This window comes from Microchirus variegatus, assembly GCF_963457635.1.
Source record: "Microchirus variegatus genome assembly, chromosome: 19".
Taxonomy (NCBI): domain Eukaryota; kingdom Metazoa; phylum Chordata; class Actinopteri; order Pleuronectiformes; family Soleidae; genus Microchirus; species Microchirus variegatus.
In genome coordinates, this window is record NC_139820.1 from 12,055,752 (window position 1) to 12,074,259 (window position 18,508).

The 18,508-nt window shown below is 39.4% G+C and overlaps 1 protein-coding gene across 1 annotated transcript in view; it reads left to right on the forward strand.

Annotated features, from left to right (window-relative positions):
- Positions 1-18,508, forward strand: part of LOC310940986 (venom factor-like) — a gene marked incomplete at both ends in the record, with an annotated part of 81,945 nt that overhangs the window by 47,139 nt on the left and 16,298 nt on the right. Inside the window, 15 exons of the mRNA XM_083906057.1 lie at positions 1,523-1,598; positions 1,718-1,880; positions 4,443-4,556; positions 4,676-4,829; positions 4,974-5,137; positions 6,786-6,941; positions 7,028-7,087; positions 10,563-10,653; positions 11,004-11,055; positions 11,402-11,489; positions 12,655-12,744; positions 13,457-13,562; positions 13,846-13,935; positions 14,013-14,096; positions 14,369-14,449. Of these exons, the coding sequence (XP_083762183.1) occupies positions 1,523-1,598; positions 1,718-1,880; positions 4,443-4,556; positions 4,676-4,829; positions 4,974-5,137; positions 6,786-6,941; positions 7,028-7,087; positions 10,563-10,653; positions 11,004-11,055; positions 11,402-11,489; positions 12,655-12,744; positions 13,457-13,562; positions 13,846-13,935; positions 14,013-14,096; positions 14,369-14,449 (1,569 nt within the window). The remainder of the gene's footprint in view (positions 1-1,522; positions 1,599-1,717; positions 1,881-4,442; positions 4,557-4,675; positions 4,830-4,973; positions 5,138-6,785; positions 6,942-7,027; positions 7,088-10,562; positions 10,654-11,003; positions 11,056-11,401; positions 11,490-12,654; positions 12,745-13,456; positions 13,563-13,845; positions 13,936-14,012; positions 14,097-14,368; positions 14,450-18,508) is intronic.

Below are 18,508 nucleotides of genomic sequence, written 5' to 3' on the forward strand. Positions count from 1 at the left end.
TTGCTTCTATAAATTACACTGTAGTTCTATAGACATACTATAACTGCTTCTGAAATGTGCTGTCTAAAGCTATAACTTCATACAACTGCTCCCGCTCTCTCTTTTCTGTTTCTACGTCGCCTCACTCTTTCCCATTCTCTCTTTTCTGTCCCTCACCTCTCCTCTGTCCCCCATTTCTTGTTTCACCCAATAGGTCGAGTTGCACCTTTTTAATCAGAGATTGTCTTTCTGTTAAAAGGGAGGTTTTTTTTCTTCTAAAAAACAAAGCTGAATTGTACGGAGCCCTGCTAGGGTCAGGTGTGGAAAAATAAAAATCGCCTGTAAACCGTTTCTAAATGTTTCTAAAACCGGAGCTTCAATACCTACTAAATGACTGATTTCTCAGCCTCTGTAGCAGATATAGGAACACAATTCAAAAAGTATTTGAGAGCTTACACCTGTGGCTTTCCTGTGAAATTTAGTTTATTTAGATACAAAAATTTAAAATTAAAGTGAATAACTATTTTCAATTAAAAAACAGTAAGAAAATAAAGTAATATCAACTTGTGTCAGTGCCTTGATTTAGTCCTGATTGAGTGTGAAGAACAAGAACAGCATGTAATGACTGTAACAGTCTGCTTCACATGTGACGGTGATGATGCTTACAGTGCTGTGGCATCTGCAGGTAAATCCACTGTCACCCCTGGTGCGCGGTTGTAAACACTCTGTTAATTACGATGGTATTTATCGTCATTATCGTCGTCTTCAAACATAATTATGTCTTAACCATAAATCACGGTCGATTTGTTCAGTTCCCTCAGTTTTGTAATCCGTTCCCTCAGTTTAATAAACCGTTTCCTCAGTTTAGTAATCTGTTCCCTCAGTTTCCCTCAAAGGATCACTCCTGTGACACTTAATAATGAATAATAGTTGTAGTCCAGTGGCTAAGTCAGTGAAATTGGGACAGCAAGGTTGTAGGTTTCGAATCTTGACGGTGTCCACATCATTTATTATTTTTACTTTTATAAAGCATTATGCCTATTAAGCATTTATAATACGTAAAGCATATTGTATAAAGCAGTAATAAATATATTGGGTGTGTGGTGATAACCTCGACTGGGCCAGCCATACATCTGTCCCGCATGCCACGATGTCTCACTCCAAGGTTTTCTCAAAAGTTGGCAGTCCTGCAACAGGAGACTGTGGTCAAGATCCAACATTTCAAGGGCGCCGCTATTGAGAATGGCCGTGCGTAATGGCACTGCACTTTGACGGGGCACTTCTCCGGGACTGGAGAAGCTGCTGCGGCTACAAGGATTTTGTAGCCGCATATATTCATATATATTCATATATTGTTATATATATATGACCCTTTGAGTGAAACTGAGTTAACGGATTACTAAACTCAGGGAACGGTTTACAGACGATTTTTATTTTTTCCACACCTGACCCTAGCAGGGCTCTGTAGAATTGAACTGAATGTATGTATGTATGTATGTAGGATATAAGTCATTTAGACTCTACCTTCACCCTGTCTTTTCAGGCTATGAAAACCAGCTGGCTTACAGAAAGTCTGATGGCTCCTACCCCCCATACAGGCGTGAAGGTGCAAGTACCTGGTAAAATTAACAGCAGAAGCAAAATGATATTGAACAGTCCAACTAATAGAGGTTCTTCCACATCATAACAATCTGCTGTCACAAAGGCATTCATATTTTGGTTAAATCATGTGTTTCAGGATCACCACATACGTGGTGAAGGTGTTTTCCATGGCTCACAGCATCATCGGCGTCAATGAAAAGCAGGTGTGCGACCCACTGCTCTACCTGGTGAAGAACAAACACCGTCCTCTCACAGGAAAATATGCAGAAGACAACCCAGTTTACAGCACTACCATGACCGTGAGACACACACACACTCATGCCAAACACAACTCTCTCAGGAATTATTGTATCCAAGTATGTAGCTACATGTAAAAGAATATCCCAAGTGTGATCCCAAAGGGCTCGGGCACCACGTTGCATTCTGGGACATGGTGGCCATGTTGATGGCCATGTTCGGGAGAATGTAAACAAACAGCAAGTGAACGAGGAGAGGAAGCATAGTTGGGAGAAAGAAAATAAAGAAAAAGTTGTTAAAATCCCAAAAAGGATGTAGAATTTACCAGAATACGTTAAATAGGGAAGCCGGGGATCGGTATGTGGACAAAATCTGCACTCCCTGAGCTTATTTATAAGGTTCCTCCGCACCGCAGCTGTCAGTTATGGCTGTCAAATCCGCTAACACTATAACAGTCCCACAAGTACTACATATGTATATATATATATATATATACATACATATATATATATATACAAAATACATGTATTATATATTGTATACATACCTATTTATTTATAGTATTTAAAAATATTGTGGGTATGGATGTGTGGCGAGAGAGAGAGAAGCGGCAGAAACAGGACGGAGATACGGTGTTGTATGCGTAAATAGTCTGTTTATTGTCGGCAATAACGAAAACAAATGAACACAGTTGTTTTCGTTATTGACGACAATAAACAGACTATTTACGCAAACAACACCGTATCTTCGTCCTTCCAGAACGAACTGTGAGTGGGAAGCTCACATGCAACAGACACTTATGGCTGTATTTAATGCACATTTATTTCAGCATAACACTTGGGCTCATTTTCGTCAGAGCACAACATACAGACACAATCTTATCAAAGAATGTCGTGTCTTCATCCTGGCATGTTAACACCATGTGAATCCGTACTTTATCTGACGAAATAATGTACTTGTTGCGGACGGTTCCAATCACCCTTTCCACATGAATTCGGAGATGATCAGTTTTTCTTGTGCTCTCCACATCTCTTGCATTCAGCTGACAGCGTCCTTTTGTGAACGCAGGGATCTTTACCTCAGCAGACATAAGTCCCACACTGTCCTGTATGCCAAAGCCGCGAATGGCCAACACCAAATCCCCGGGTAACAGTTTGTCCAGAATCCCACAGTTATCAATTACATAACCACATCGACATCAGGATACTGTGGAAGGTTATGTTTGTGTCGTCTTACAGCCGCGATCGAAGCGAGCTGACGATTCGGATACTTAGGTCTCCGTGGTTGTGCCTCCAAGCAGAAAACCAGTGAAAAGTTAATCTCTCCCATTGCGATTGTGTGTTGCGCTGTTACACCTTGTGACACAGCAACGGTTAAACATGGTTGAGATGGTAAGTAACGCCAAATTAAGAAAACTAAGACAAGCAACTGAGAAGAGTACGTCTACAGTGCACAGTGGTCCATGTAGTAGTAGTGAAGTACAGGAAGTAAAGTAAGCCTCCAACATGGCGGCCACGCCAAGTAATGACGTCACATGCCCGAGCCCTATTGGTTGAATACATGGTTTTAATCAGTAGTTTCAGATCTCAATCCAGCATTACATCTATTTAGTAAATTGTCGCCCCACTTAGAGTCATATAGAGCAATGTTTCTCAAACCTTTTATATGGGAATTCACGTTTTAAAGATGACAAACTATCCTGACCCAACACACATAATAGTGGAAAGAGCAAATGTGTGCATAATATTTACTTTATTACAAAACATTTATTTTTGTTTATATTTGTACTGTAATTTCTTTATGTATTCATATTTTAAAAAGGTAAACTGACCATGTCCAAGATACATTCATTGATAATGAATCACAACTACATTTTACACATTTTGTTTATTTATGTATTTATTATTTAAAACATACAGAAATATATTAGGTAAATGCCTGGGAAAAATGACAACAAGTACATGTGATGCAAAAGAATCTACAGATTGACACGGTGACTCCCCATTAATCTCCGATAGCCCATCTGTGGGTCCTTGACTATGGAGTTAGATTTGTGTCTTTATTATTCAATCAAAAAAAATATTTTCAATCAAAAAAAACCTTCACTTCAATCAAAAAACCCTTTTAATCAAAGAAAAAAAATGTTTGAATGCAAAAATATATTTGAGACTCAAAAAATGCATTTGAACACTGTTTTTCTTTGATTGAAAAGTTTTTTTTTGATTGAAGTGATCTTTTTGTGTTTGGGCCACATTATGGGTAGGACATTTGTGTCTTAAAAAATAACTCAATCAAAGAAGAAGTTGCTTCAAACAAAAAAAATATATTTTCAATAAAAAAAAAATCACTTCAATCAAAAAAATAATTTTCAATCAAAGAAAAACAGTTTTCAAATGCATTTTTTTGAGTCTCAAATATATTTTTGCATTTTTTCTTTGATTAAAAGGGTTTTCTTTGATTGAAAATATTTTTTTTGATTGAAGCAAACTTTTTTTGATTGAATAATAAAGACACAAATCTAACTCCATACTTGACTTGTAGAATGACTTCACCGAATCAATGAATTGGAGTTTCTTCTCACCTCCTAACAAAACTCTGAATTTTTATACTGCTTATATCTCCAGGGCGGCCTTAGGGGTGACGACCCTGAAATAACCCTGACAGCCTTTGTCCTCATAGCATTTGCTGAGGCTAAGCAGGCGGGGATCAGATGCATTGGTCCAAATGTGAACGTGGAGGTAATTTATAATCAACTGCCAAACTGATTAAGTCAAGCAGTGACTTTTCGTCTTTACTTTTTATTTCTGTAAACACCATAGTATGATGAATAGATGGATACAAACATCTCTTGTGACAGATGACCATTAGAAAGTCACAGGAATTCCTGGAAAAGTCACTGATGAAGCTTGGAAGGAGACCGTACACAGTGGCCATCACCTCCTATGCGCTAGCATTGCTGGGGTCAAAGCGTTTCAACCCAATACAAAGATTACTCAGAGCAGCAGGTCCAGGTAACTGCTACACTGTGTTTCCGATGTACCCTACCCTGCAAAAGCATCAAGACACTGATTCTGATATAAAGAATATGAAAGTGAATAGAAGATAATTTGGTAGAGAATGAATCATACTATCCTACCGCCCCCTCTCTCCAACAGGTCACCACTATTGGCCTGATAGTCACAACAAACTGTTCACCTTGGAGGCGACTGGCTATGCTTTACTGGCCCTGGTGAAGTTGGGACGCATGCAGGAAGCAACATTACCATTCAAATGGCTGAACAGTCAGCGGAGAAAAGGTGGCGGCTTCGGTTCTACTCAGGTACGGGGTGGGGGGGTCTGTGTACTTAATCAAATTTTATGAAAGTTTAAATCTAGAAAATAAAGTATTTAAATCATTGGAAAAAATTGTTTAATTATGCACCTTGATAGATAAGCATAAATATTTTTTCCCACCAGTGGAAAAGGCCTCTTGGATGAGAGGTGAAAAGTTTACCCATGGCTAAATACTGAAAATGTCATGATAATGACTATACTGCCCTTACTGTTCAGGGGTCCGTTTCACAAAGCAGGTTTAGTGAAAACTCTGAGTCTGTTAACCCTGAAATGAGGGAAAGTTTTCCGTTTCACAAAGGGTCAAAGTCAAACCAGAGAAAGAGGAGTAACTCTAGCCTGTTTCACAGAGAGAGTTAACTTAAGCTCTCGGTCAGTTACCATGGTAACATGCTCTTTGAAACTAACCTGGTTAGGGCCAGGTTTTTCTCAACAAACCTTGAGTTTCTCTCTGTCTCCGCCCTCTTTCAGACACACACGGTATTTGATTTCATTCAGTCAGCAGAGTTTTGGCGTAGTATAGTTCTGCGTCTACATTAGAAGTAATATTGTGGCGACTATTTTCACAACCATGTCCTTTTGACAGTGATCCTGCGATTACTACGCAGAGAATTAAATATTACTCGGGAGATGATTATCAGACCGTGCATAGATGTTCTTACATTTCCAGACACTTCTCTTTTTGAGCGGCACTGTTTCACGTCACAGTTCATCATTTACATTCACAACCTAATCAAACCTTACATTTCCAACATTACCAACTAAAGTCATGCTCTCACATCCCAGCAGAAATTGTGTGTTGCGCTGCGTTTTCTTTTTTTACAAATGGGTGTTTTTTATAGAACATCTGAGATGCAGAGCACTTGAACATGATATAAATGAGAAGTCATTTATGTGTAAAAACAGCATTATATTGGGGATAAAACAACTGTACAGTCAAACAGCCACTTCATATTTACTTATTAACACAATGTAAAACATGATCAACATGAGGTAACCCCATGAGATTATACAGAGGTCTTACCTGTTTGAACAATGTTTTTATGTTTCATCTTAAACTGCTGCCAACTGCGCTTCTCTCCCACGGGATTACACCTAAATGAAATAAATTAATAGTCTACAACTCAAGCAGTTTCCCCCTGTAATATTATTGTGATTGTGCAAAGGACGACATTTAAACTTCCGCATCAGCAGCAGTGTTCTCTGCCGCAGGCTACATTGATACTGTCTTTTTATACTTGTGGTGCACGCGCTTAACTCTAGGTGAAACTACACCGAGTTGAACAAACTAACTCAAATCGGCTGTTGTGGAACGGAAAACTCAGAGTTTCCTATCTCAAAGTAGATCAACTCAGAGTTCAGGGTTAGACTGAGAGTTTGTTGAACCTGCTTTGTGAAACGGACCCCAGGTTAGTATTGCATTGTGCAGATGTGTTTAATACCTGAGGACAAGAAAAACAAACTCACAATACACAATGCAGCTAGGCTTCATATGTTAAAGTAAATAGTTTACTTTATGGAGTTGTGTAAAGTGTGATGTTTTTAGATCACATACAGCAGCTTTAACTTTTGAAACTGATCAATCAAAGGTCAGCGTCAACATAAACATGCTTGTTTTTCTTCCTGCCCTCTCCTAGTCCACCATGGTGGTTCTCCAGGCGCTGTCTGAGTATGAGATCAACAAACCTCCACGTGGTGACGTCAATCTGGATGTGGATGTGAAGGTCGCAGGACGCAAGGACATCCGCTACCATTTCAACCCCAGGACCTCGTATGCTGCTCAGTCGTCCAGGGTGAGACAAAAGACATCAGTTAGTGAGTGTACTGGGATATTCAGATCTGTATAATGAGCAGGTCTTTTTCCTCTTCTGTCATGTAGTTGCCTGCAAATCTTGACCTGGAGGTGGAGGCTCGTGGTAGTGGAGAGGGAATACTGGAGGTATGATCACATTGCTGACTTTTTAAATGTGCAATAATCAACATTCAGCCTTACATGATGTCAGAAAATAACTATAGTGTACTGGTGTCATACAAAGAGGGTGACATCTCGCTCAGTCTTGTGCAGACTGAGTGCATTATTATTGGGCGTGTTTGGAAGCCATTGTGCTCTAGTGTTCCTTTTACATTTAAGTAGCCATTGGGAACACTTGATCCTTTTATACAAATAAATATACCACATTCAAATAGGATTGTTAATTGTGTCCATGCAAATAGTTCATTTGAACACTCCCATGATTTTGTTAATTTCATGACCTGTTAACTCGATGTTATATGATTTATGTAAGGCTTTAAAGGAGACATGTTACACCCTATTTCTACAAGTTAACTTGGTTCCCTGGTGTCCGAATGAACATGCTTTGGTCAAAATACCAAAAGGATGAAGCACCATAGCAGTTCAATCAATCTGCCAAAACAGCCCTGCTCAGAACGGCCAGTTTTGCCTGCGTGTCTCTTTAAATGCCAGAGATGGGAGAAAGTCACACATATGCAAGTCTCAAGTCTTAACCTTCAAGTCTCAAGCAAGTCCCAAGTCATTTTTGTGAGGGTCGAGTCAAGTTAAGTCAAGTCATAGCTTAGGTCAAGCAAGTCACAAGTCAAGTCATAGAAATATAATAAGCTGGAAGACAACCGTCTTAAAACTTTAAGAGACTGGAGCCTAAGTTTTATGTAGCCCTCCTTTGCACAAAAGGTCTAATAAATAGAGTAAGGGGACATAAGGCTAAAGAATAATTATAAATACTCACTAGGACCAACAGGATCACAATTACTAGGGACGATTACAGGGCCAGGAGTACCAAACAATAATTACCAGACAGAGTACTCAACACGGTCATTAATTTTGGGAAGAGCAGCAAACCACTTCCTTTTATTTACAACAATTCTTTTCAATATGTTGCAAAAGACAAAATGCATCAAGGAATGAACAAATAAGACTTCTATGTCCACTACTCCTTCAAAGAGGCCTCACTCTCTCATGTGAGAAAAAACTTTAAACATAGCTTGGTGTCTTAGTGTAAGCATGTGTGCGTCTTTGTGTGAGAGAGCAAAAGAGGCAGAATGTGTTTGTGTGTGTGTATGTGAGGGAAAGAGAGAGAGAGAGAGAGTGTGTGTGCATGTGTGTGTGTGTGTGTGTGCGTGTGTGTGTTAATGTGTTGTTGCCGTAACGCGCTAATTCAAGCTGAAGGAGCTAGCGGAGAAGCGCACATCGCTCGCCATCCGCTCAAAACGTCACTTTTAAGCCGACTACTCTTTGGCCGGCTCGCGCAGCATGTCTGTTGTTTTGTTTCCGGTGTATCTATATCTGGTGTGATGACCTTCCATCTTTCAAATCCCGGCCGTAATTTTTCATGATTTTCCTTTATAAGTCATTAGTTGTTTGGAAAAGAAATGTCAGTTAAATATATCATATAGGAGACAAACACAGTGATATTTGAGAAGTGAAATAAAGTTTATATGATTTACAGAAAGTGTGCAAGAATTATTTAAACAAAATTAGGCATGTGCATAAATGTAGGCACCCTTGTCATTTTATTGATTTCAATACCTTTAGCACTAATTATTGGAACTCAAAATTGATTTGGTAACCTCAGTGACCCTTGACCTCCATACACAGGTGAATCCAATCATGAGAAAGGGTATTTAAGGAGGTCAATTGTAAGTGTTTCTCCTCTTTGTATCTTCTCTGAGGTGGCAACATGGGAGCCTCAAAACAACTCTCAAATGACCTGAAAACAATCATTGTTCAACATCATGGTTTAGGGGAAGGATACAGAAAGCTATCTCAGAGATTTAAGCTCTCAGTTTCAACTGTGAGGAACATTGGGAGGAATGTGAAATCCACAGGCACAGTTCTAGTTGAGGCCTGAAGTGGCAGAACAAGAAAAATCTCAGATAAGCAGAGGTGAAGGATGGTGAGAACAGTCACAGTCAACCCACAGACCAGCTCCAAAGACGTACAACATCATCTTTCTGCAGATGGTGTTACTGTGCATCGTTCAACTATTCAGCACACTTTACACAAGGAGATGCTGTATGGAAGAGTAATGCAGAAAAAGCCTTTTCTCTGCACCCGCCACAAACAGTCGCTTGAGGTATGCGAAAGCACATCTGAAATAAGGTGCTGTGGATTCATGAAACTAAAATAGAGTTATTTGGTCAAAACAAGGGGCGTTATGCATGGTGGAAAAAGAACACAGCGTTACAAGAAAATCACTTGCTACCTACAGTAAAATTTGGTGGTGGTTCCATCATGCTGTGGGGCTGTGTGGCCAGTGCAGGGACTGGGCATCTTGTCAAAGTTGGGGTCGCATGGATTCCACTCAATATCAGCAGATTCTGGAGAACAATGTCCAGGAATCAGTGACAAAGCGGAAGTTGTGTCTGGGCTGGATCTTTCAACAAGACAACGACCCTAAACACTGCTCAAAATCTACTAAAGCATTCATGCAGAGGAACAAATACAAAGTTCTGGAATGGCCATCTCGGTCCCCAGACCTGAATATTATTGAAAATTGGTGGTGTGATTTAAAGCGGACTGTCCATGCTCGCAAACGATCAAACCTAACTGAACTGGAGATGTTTTGGAAAGAAGAATGGTCCAAAATACCTTACGCCAGAATCCAGATTCTAGAAGCTATAGGAAGTGTTTAGAGGCTGTTATTTCTGCAAAAAGAGGATGCACAAAATATTTATTTATTAAACATATGCACATGCCTAATTGTGTTTAAATAATTCTTGCACACTTTCTGTAAATCATATAAACTTTATTTCACTTCTTAACTATCACTGTGTTTGTCTCCTATATGATATATTTAACTGAAATTTCTTATCCAAACGACCAATGATTTATAAAGGAAAATCATGAACATTTACAGGGGTGCCCAAACTTTTGCATACCTCTGTAAATACCTACTCATGATTACAGACTTGATGGACAAGGGACCCACATTTAAATGAGACCTTAAAAAAGAACATATTCATGTTGCAGTTATTTAAAAAATATGGAGCAAAAGAAAAAATAGTACGACAAGTGGACAGAATGCAAGGTCAGACTCTTTTGAACATATTTGCTGAGGAGGAGGTTCAGTGGGACTTCAAGTCTGTGTTGTTTTCTGGAACTTTGGGGTGCAGTAAAAATGCAAACCACACAGATTACCAGGACATCTTTCCCCCAGGTAAATAAGGTCATGTTAGTGTTGGTGGAAAGGGGGCTTTTCACTGACTTTCACACAGACATGAACACAGAGAGACACTCAAACATGGTGAACACAGTATATGTGCAAATTACAGACCCTTGTCTGTAAATTGCACAAAGTAATGAATAATGGATGGATTTCAGACTCTTTAAAATAAAACATTTTCTCTTGCAATGATTATGTGTCATCTCATATATTTGTGTATGCCTTTAATCTAAGGTTGTGACCTATTACAACCAAATGCACGAAGTGGACGAGAAAAAGCCATGTGAACACTTTGAACTCAGCATCACCATCGAAGAATCCAGTGGTAACTCTAGTTTTTAGATAGTTTTCACTTCACCAGATAATAAATATATGGAAGAGAATTGGTGGCAAAAATGCATCCCTATCATTGTTATTAATTAATGATTTTTTTGTGTGTTGATGGACAGTTTGGTGTTAATATAACATACACATTTACTAGGTCTAATAAGATAAATTCATCATATTTTAAAATGATTCTACATCCTAACAACCTCAAACACATTTTTGATGATGGGCATGCACAGTTATTAAATGAATAATTCCATGTTTATATTCTGGTGTGATGGGAATATGCTTCTTTAGAAATGGAATCTATGCACAATAAAAATAATATGTTGTACATTTCTGTCACAGAAAAGCATTCAGCAGATGTGGAAAACTACTTCCAAATCACCATCAAAGTGAGGTGAGTTCATTTATGTCCTATGTATCTTGAACTGCACTACAGGTGGAACTTCATTTGAGCTGTAATATACATTTATTCATTCAATATTGTCTGTGTCTAATCCTGTTTACATTCTAGTCTATATTATTATTAACATTGTTATTCATGTTATTATTATTCATGTTATTATTATGAATATTTTCAACGCACTCTGTTGCAACATGGCAAATATCCTCACAATCTATGAGATGCACTAATAAAGTATTACAATTTTCTTTTTGCCCTTTGATAAATGATTACATGTCTAACTGCAGTTTCACTAATGTTGACGTCCTGCTTTGTGTTGTTGTCTCTTTATCCTCCACAGAGCTCTGGGACCCAGAGACGTCAGGATGGTGATTCTGGACATCAGTCTGCCCACTGGCTTCACCCCAGAAAACTCTGACCTGGAGATGGTAAATAACCTCCATCACTGTTCACTTGATTTTGTACTGTGCATCTTATCTTAGGAGACATGCAAAGTAAGAATTTCATTGTGCAGTGTGACGTCTGTCTTTGCTGAACATATGACAATAATGGATTTGAACCCCAGCCTTCCACACCAATGCAGATTTTCCGTGTGGTACTGGGAGTGAGTCACACAGTGAGACTAATTTCAATGTAAAGGTTGTCTAGCGGCGAGATTAAGCAATGGCCATATTTAAAGATAACAGACTAAGACGGGCTTAGATCTTATTAGTTTAGCCTTTTGTTACGTGCCTAATATAGTTTTTCCTTGAGTTCTATGTCCAAATGGTGTAACTATTATTTCAAAGCCACAAGAGTTGCATTGATTTACTGTTGTTTTAAAAAAAAGAAGAAAAAAAAGAGGTCTGCCAATATCCTCAAGCTGTTCACCTGCTGCAGCTGAAATGTTTAATGATACAGGTGATTATCTGACATCCATGACAATATCGAAAGTTTTTATGGCAGCCCGTGGCCTAGTGGAAAGGGAACTTGGCTTGTAACTGGATGGTTTGCCGGTTTGATTGCTGACAGCTTCAAGCTAGTGCTAGTGGGAGCTAGTGTACCTCTGAGCATGATACCCAGTGTGATGATTCACATTGATTGGACGAAGTGGACATTATGAATTGACCTGAGTCATGGGGGGAGGGGACATCCAGTGTATTCCTAGTGCGAGTCCAAAGAAGAGAAAATGTAAGAAAGAAAAAATCTCTGCCAAATCAAATCCACTAGAGCACAGGCTGCCGTAAAAACTTTCAATATCACCATGGATGTCAGATAATAAAGTTTACTTTATCTTGTACCTTAAATACAGTCAGGTCCACATATATATTTGGACGAAGACACACATTTTGTCATTTTGCCTCTGTACGCCACCACAATGAATTTGGAATGAAACAATGTGATTAAAGGGTGGACTCGGCTCTAATTTGAGGGATTGAACAAAATAATCACATTAATTGTTGAGGGATTATAAGCATTTGTATCTCTCTCTCTGTGTGTGTGTGTGTGTGTGTGTGTGTGTGTGTGTGTGTGTGTGTGTGTGTGTGTGTGTGTGTGTGTGTGTGTGTTTGTGTGTGTGTGTGTGTGTGTGTGTGTGTGTGTATTTGTGTCCAGCTGTCCAACTCAGTGGACCGTTACATCAATAACTTCCAGATTGTTGATAACCTGAGCGACAGAGGCTCTCTGATCCTCCACCTGTTCAAGGTAATTACACACTCCACTGTGGACCAGATCAGTATAATTATAGTATCAGTATCAATATACAGTGAATTGATGGCAGGGAAAATCTGATTGATGGCAATTTATCGTAGTGACTTATCTTTGCCCAGAACAGGAGAGACACTCTGAGTAAACTAACACTACAACTTTTTTATTGAACACTAATAGTGATATAACATTGAAATAAGTCATTTTATACATGAGAATACAAATGGCTCAGATGGTGCTAAAATGTGCCATGAGACCTCCTCTGTACGTTCTGTAGTAAAACGTCTCTAATTTTATTTTGCTTCACTTGATGAAAGTCAAACATTGCAGAGATTATGTTATATTCTGATTTGATTGAAGTTTAGAGCTGCAGCTGCATCATTCCAAAGACACTCATCCTGAGAGTGCTTTTTTTTTAGGCAAGCCTGAATTTTTGTCTTTTTTATTTGTGTGCCATCTTCATTTGCTCTTCACCAGTAACACATGTACATCTTATATCTTAAGAAATCGCACAAGTGTTCCTATGACACCCAAAGTATTCAAATAGACCTTGTGGTTGCAGAGATATACTTATTTCCTTTGTGCGCAATTTTCGAGCAGAGACCTACAAAATAGGCTTTGGGGTTAATAAAGTTGCCATGGAAAACTTCTGTCAAATGTCTTCATGTTTCAGTTTGTTATTTTTACTCACATCCTCACATCTCCTCAGGTGTCACACAAGGAGCCAGAGATCCTGATCTTCAGGCTTCTGCAGAGCTTCAAAGTGGGACACCTCCAGCCGTCTCCAGTTACTGTCTATGAGTATTATAACCCAGGTATGAGAGCACACCTGCACCATCACATCTCACATCACTCCTCTTTGTAGCTTTGAGTTGAAAAGGAAGTTTATATATTAGTTATGACACCATGGATGTTAACTATCTCGCTCTTGGTTTGTCATTTATTTCACAAATTAAGTTAATTTACTACAAATAGATAGCTCTATCCATGCAGACCAATTCCACCCAGTAAGTAATTTTAAAATAAAAAAGTAATTAAGTAGTAATTCAGTTAAAATATTATGGTGTCACCTGTTATTTGTCCCTTCTTTGTCTTTAGATCACCGCTGCAGTCGTACCTACTCTCCCAGCGAGGACAAAGTGGCTCTTGCTCAGATCTGCAAAGACAATGTCTGCCGCTGCACACAGGGTTAGTGTCTACACAGACCTGCTGCCAAAAGTCTGTTTGTGTGATTTTCACTTTCACTTGTCTTTTTGTTTCTCAAGGTGACTGCTGCATCTCCAAGGCTGACAGTGAACATTTCCATAACAAAGACATAGAGACATTTGCCTGCAAGAGCTTACACCATGGTATACACACACAGATGTTTGCAAAGCATTTGTAGCGAGGACACTCAGAGATAAAATTACCAATTACCCTTACCTTAACCATCACAACTAAGTGCCTAACCCTAAAACCAGGTCCTAACCTTGAAAAAGCCTTATAAAGTTATGGGGACCAGACAATGTCCTCACAAGGATATAAATACATGTACACACAGCAGCAGTGTTGATTAGATTGATGTTTGGTCGGTTGATCAGAGTGAGCTGAAGAATAAAGTATTCTTCTTCATGTGCTACAGTTTTTCAGGTGAAGGTTCTGAGTGTCAGCAGAAGTTACTATGACAGATATGAGGTGGAGATCACACAAGTCATTAAGCTGGGTGAGTCAGTACACACATGTTTGTGCTTCATTCATAGTGAGGACTGTTATAGACATAATGCATTCCCTATCCCCTTACCCTAACCTTGACCATCACAACTAAATACCCTAACCCAAACCTCTTCTAAATTTCATGAATTCAATCTGATTTGAAAGGTTCTGAGTATTTTTAAGCTCAGGTGTGTTTATGTCAAGAACTTGGGCTGGGCAGGACAAAGGACCCAAATGCAAGATTCAGAACACGATTCAGTCAATAATTAGAGTTTAGAGGCAAAGGTTCTGTACACGGGAGGACAATCAGATCTGGCAGATGTACAAGAGGACAGGCTTCAAATGGCTGACATGAAGGGTGGGGTGGACACACATTGACCTGAGCTGGACAGAGGCAGGATTGATCGCCTTGGCGATGTAGAATGGAGACAGACCAGTGGATGAACAAGGGAGTGTGTTGTGGGCAAGGTTTTTGGGACCATGTCTCGGGATCTTGGGAGGCGGTGATGCGGAGACCAGTCTCCAGCTCCTGGTTTGTGTTCTGATTGGCCTTTGGTTTGAGGGTGGAAGCAAATTGAGGTCCTCGGTCCGAAACAATGTCTGGAGAAACCGTGTATTCTAAAAATGTTATTTAACATGACCTACGCCGTTTCCTTGGTGGAGGGGAGCTTGTGCAGGGGAATAAAGTGAACCATCTTAGAAAATCTGTCCACCACCGTCAAGACCATATGTGGCCAGCCATGGTACGTATGGTCTTGACGGTGGTGGACAGATTTGGGACATTTTGAGGTATTTACATATAGAAAGTGTTTCTAAGATTTGTCCAACACATGCAAATCGGATAATATTTGAAGAAGATATGGCCATTTGAATGTGGGCACTCCTCAAACTGCTTTAGGGAGAATTTTAGCCTCAAAGATTTACACCTTCTGAGAGCCAAGAGACAGAATCGTCACATTTAGATAGAACAACCCCCTCCTGGTCTGTCAGTGAAACCACACCTCGCTGTATGAGCACAGATACTTTTGCTGTGAGCTAAACAGAACAATACACCTAAAAAGATTTGAAATTAAATAACTTAAAAAATATAGGAAGGGTTGGCTTATTGTGTTATAATTTCTTGTCCTTACACTCGTGTAGTCATACAGTGGTATGCAAAAGTTTGGGCACCCCTTTAAATTTTCATGATTTTCCTTTATAAACCATTGGTTGTTTGGATGTGAAATTTCAGTTAAATATATCATATAGGAGACAAACACGGTGATATTTGAGAAGTGAAGTAAAGTGCATATGTGTCCAGCCATGGCAAAACCGGTCACAAGTCTACTTAGGGAGATATTTACAGATTCTGAAAGTGTGATTTCTAAGCTTTGCAACAATGTCAAACATATGTACATCTGATAATTTTATGATAGATATGGCAATTTGAATGTAGGCACTCCTCAAACTGCTTTAGGGAGAATTTTAGTCTCAAAGATTTACACCTTCTGAGGGCCAAGAGACAGAATCATCACATTTACATAGCACAAACCCCTCCTGGTCTAAGCTGTCAGTGAAACCACACCTCTCTGAGCACAGATACTATTGTTGTGAGCTACACTGCTACACAGAACAATGAACAATTAAAAACTGGACATAATATCCTCTTAAGATTTGAAATTATATAACCTAAAAAATATGGGGGGGGGGGGGGGGGGCTTATTCTGTTATCATTTGTGTAGTCATGCAGTGGTATGCAAAACCCTGTAAATGTTCATGATTTCCCTTTATAAATCATTTGTTGTTTGAAAAAGACTTTTCAGTTAAATATAATCATATAGACAAAAACAGTCATAATTGAGACGTGAAATAAAGTTTATATGATTTACAGAAAGTGTGCAAGAATTATTCAAACAAAATGTATGATTTATAAAGGAAAATCATGAACATTTACAGGGGTGCCACTACCATACCACGCATACCACTGTATTTACATCATCTGTTTTTGTTGTTACATGAAATCAAAATATAATATATATACTTAAGAGAGGATCAAAGACAGACACATATTTCTAATATCAAATCAGACACTAATGAAATAAATTGAAGTGGCTCTGTGGTGTAGTTTGGATGGATCAGTCTGTTCCTGAATGAGCTGATAATGTCCTAACTCACAACTCAAATCATTAGCATCACAGTCAATACTTCACACACAAAGCTGTGTCATTCACAAATGATTCAAGCACTTCAGCACATGTTTGTGCTGGAGCAAGTGAAACAATAACCAGAAAAAACGACCCTGTATGTGACTGAACAATAATGTTACGTATATGAAAACTCACCCATAAGAATACAGAGCGGTGCTGGCGTCACGTCATCATCTCAGACAACTACTGTGTCTGTCCTGCTCTCTTTCAGCCGCTGAATAATCATCTGTTTGTTGTTTTTGTGACGATGAAGTCTGCTAACACGTTAGCATAAAGATCGCTAGCTTAAAATGCTAACACTCCACACACAAGCAGTCCCTGTGCTTTCTCTGTCTTTGCGAAGATGTTCAGCCACAGTTCAGATATTATCCTGTTCTCTTTGCCTTTCTTTGTTCAACAAAGCTTTGATGACAACTGCTTTGATATCAATCATGCTTTAATTTCGCACTGTACACACACACACACTCACACATAACTGCTGGAACGTTCCAGACACTCTCTCTCTCTCTGTACGTGCATATTAATTAGCCATGTGTATTCTCCATGATCGTCAGCTGATTGGATGAAAAAGCAACAAAAGCTCTGGAATGTGAGATGCCACACCCAAACTTCACAGCGTTAAAACAACCTTAATTCAAACACAAAGTTTATGGTTTTAAGACCCACAATACTGTGATTTGAAGCATGTACTGGCTTCTTCAAAACTTCAACTTGTGTAATTTTGAAAAAAACGGAAATCCCTAATTTTGAAAACAAAAAACGTTTTCCTTTTGCACTGGGCCGACTTGTTCCCGCTTGGTCCGTGGCGGGTCACATATGTTAAGGCACCACAAAAGAAAAATGTTGTGCATCTTCCTTTTGCAGAAATAACAGCCTCTAAACGCTTCCTATAGCTTCCAATTAGAGTCTGAATTCTGGCGAACGGTGTTTTGGCCCATTCTTCTTTACAAAACATCTCCAGTTCAGTCAGGCCCGCTTAAAAGACCCATATTATGCAAAATCAACCTTTTAGTCATTTTAATACTTATATTTGGGACTCATGGAGGCCATACCAGTCCCCAAAATGTGTAAAACCAAGACTCAGTCATGTTTTAGTGGTTCCCCCTAGTGTAAGTATAGGAGATAAAACACGCAATGTTTAAACCTCCCGCCTCGTGACGACACAGTGCGCATTTCACCACCCCACCAGGAAGTGTACTTCGAGAGCTCCACCTTAGCTCCTCCTTGTCCCTACGAACTACGAGAGTGCAGGCGATGGAGGAAGAGTGCAGTCATGTCAACAAAGAGGTGGCTGCACAGCGGAGCACAGTGTTTTACACAAACTTCCAGCCTCATAGGATTTGTGTGTCCAGTGGATACATTTTATGTATGAAAAAAATGTGCCGGATAAAGTCAGCAAACATGTGTTTGTGTGTTCGCACCACTTCGCATCAGACTGTTGAACCTCGGTCAGTACAATTCTGGACTGAGCAGAAGACTGAACATGAAACGGGGAGCAGGACCAACTGTCCGTGGGGAGACTACAGTGGAACAAACTGTAAGTATTCTTTAAAAAGCGCATGCTTAGTTTGTCATTGTTCGCCTAACACGAACAATGAAAGTGTATGCCGTGTCAGTGCAGTAGGCTGACTCGTGAAATGTACTGTGGTGTGTTTTTGTGGTCGGGGAAATTGGCTTTAGGTTCGTATCCTTCTCAAGTATCATGCTTGTATGTTTTGCTGCTAACACGAGCAGAGACGTGGCCTCCGGCCTAACAAACAGTAATAACTTCTAATAAGGGATGTTTACTTTGTCATTGCTCATGTAACGCCAGCTAAGGCTAAATGCGGTTAGCTGCAGCCCAAGTCGTCTTTGTTGTGTTTAGAGACTCACGGAAGTGTTCG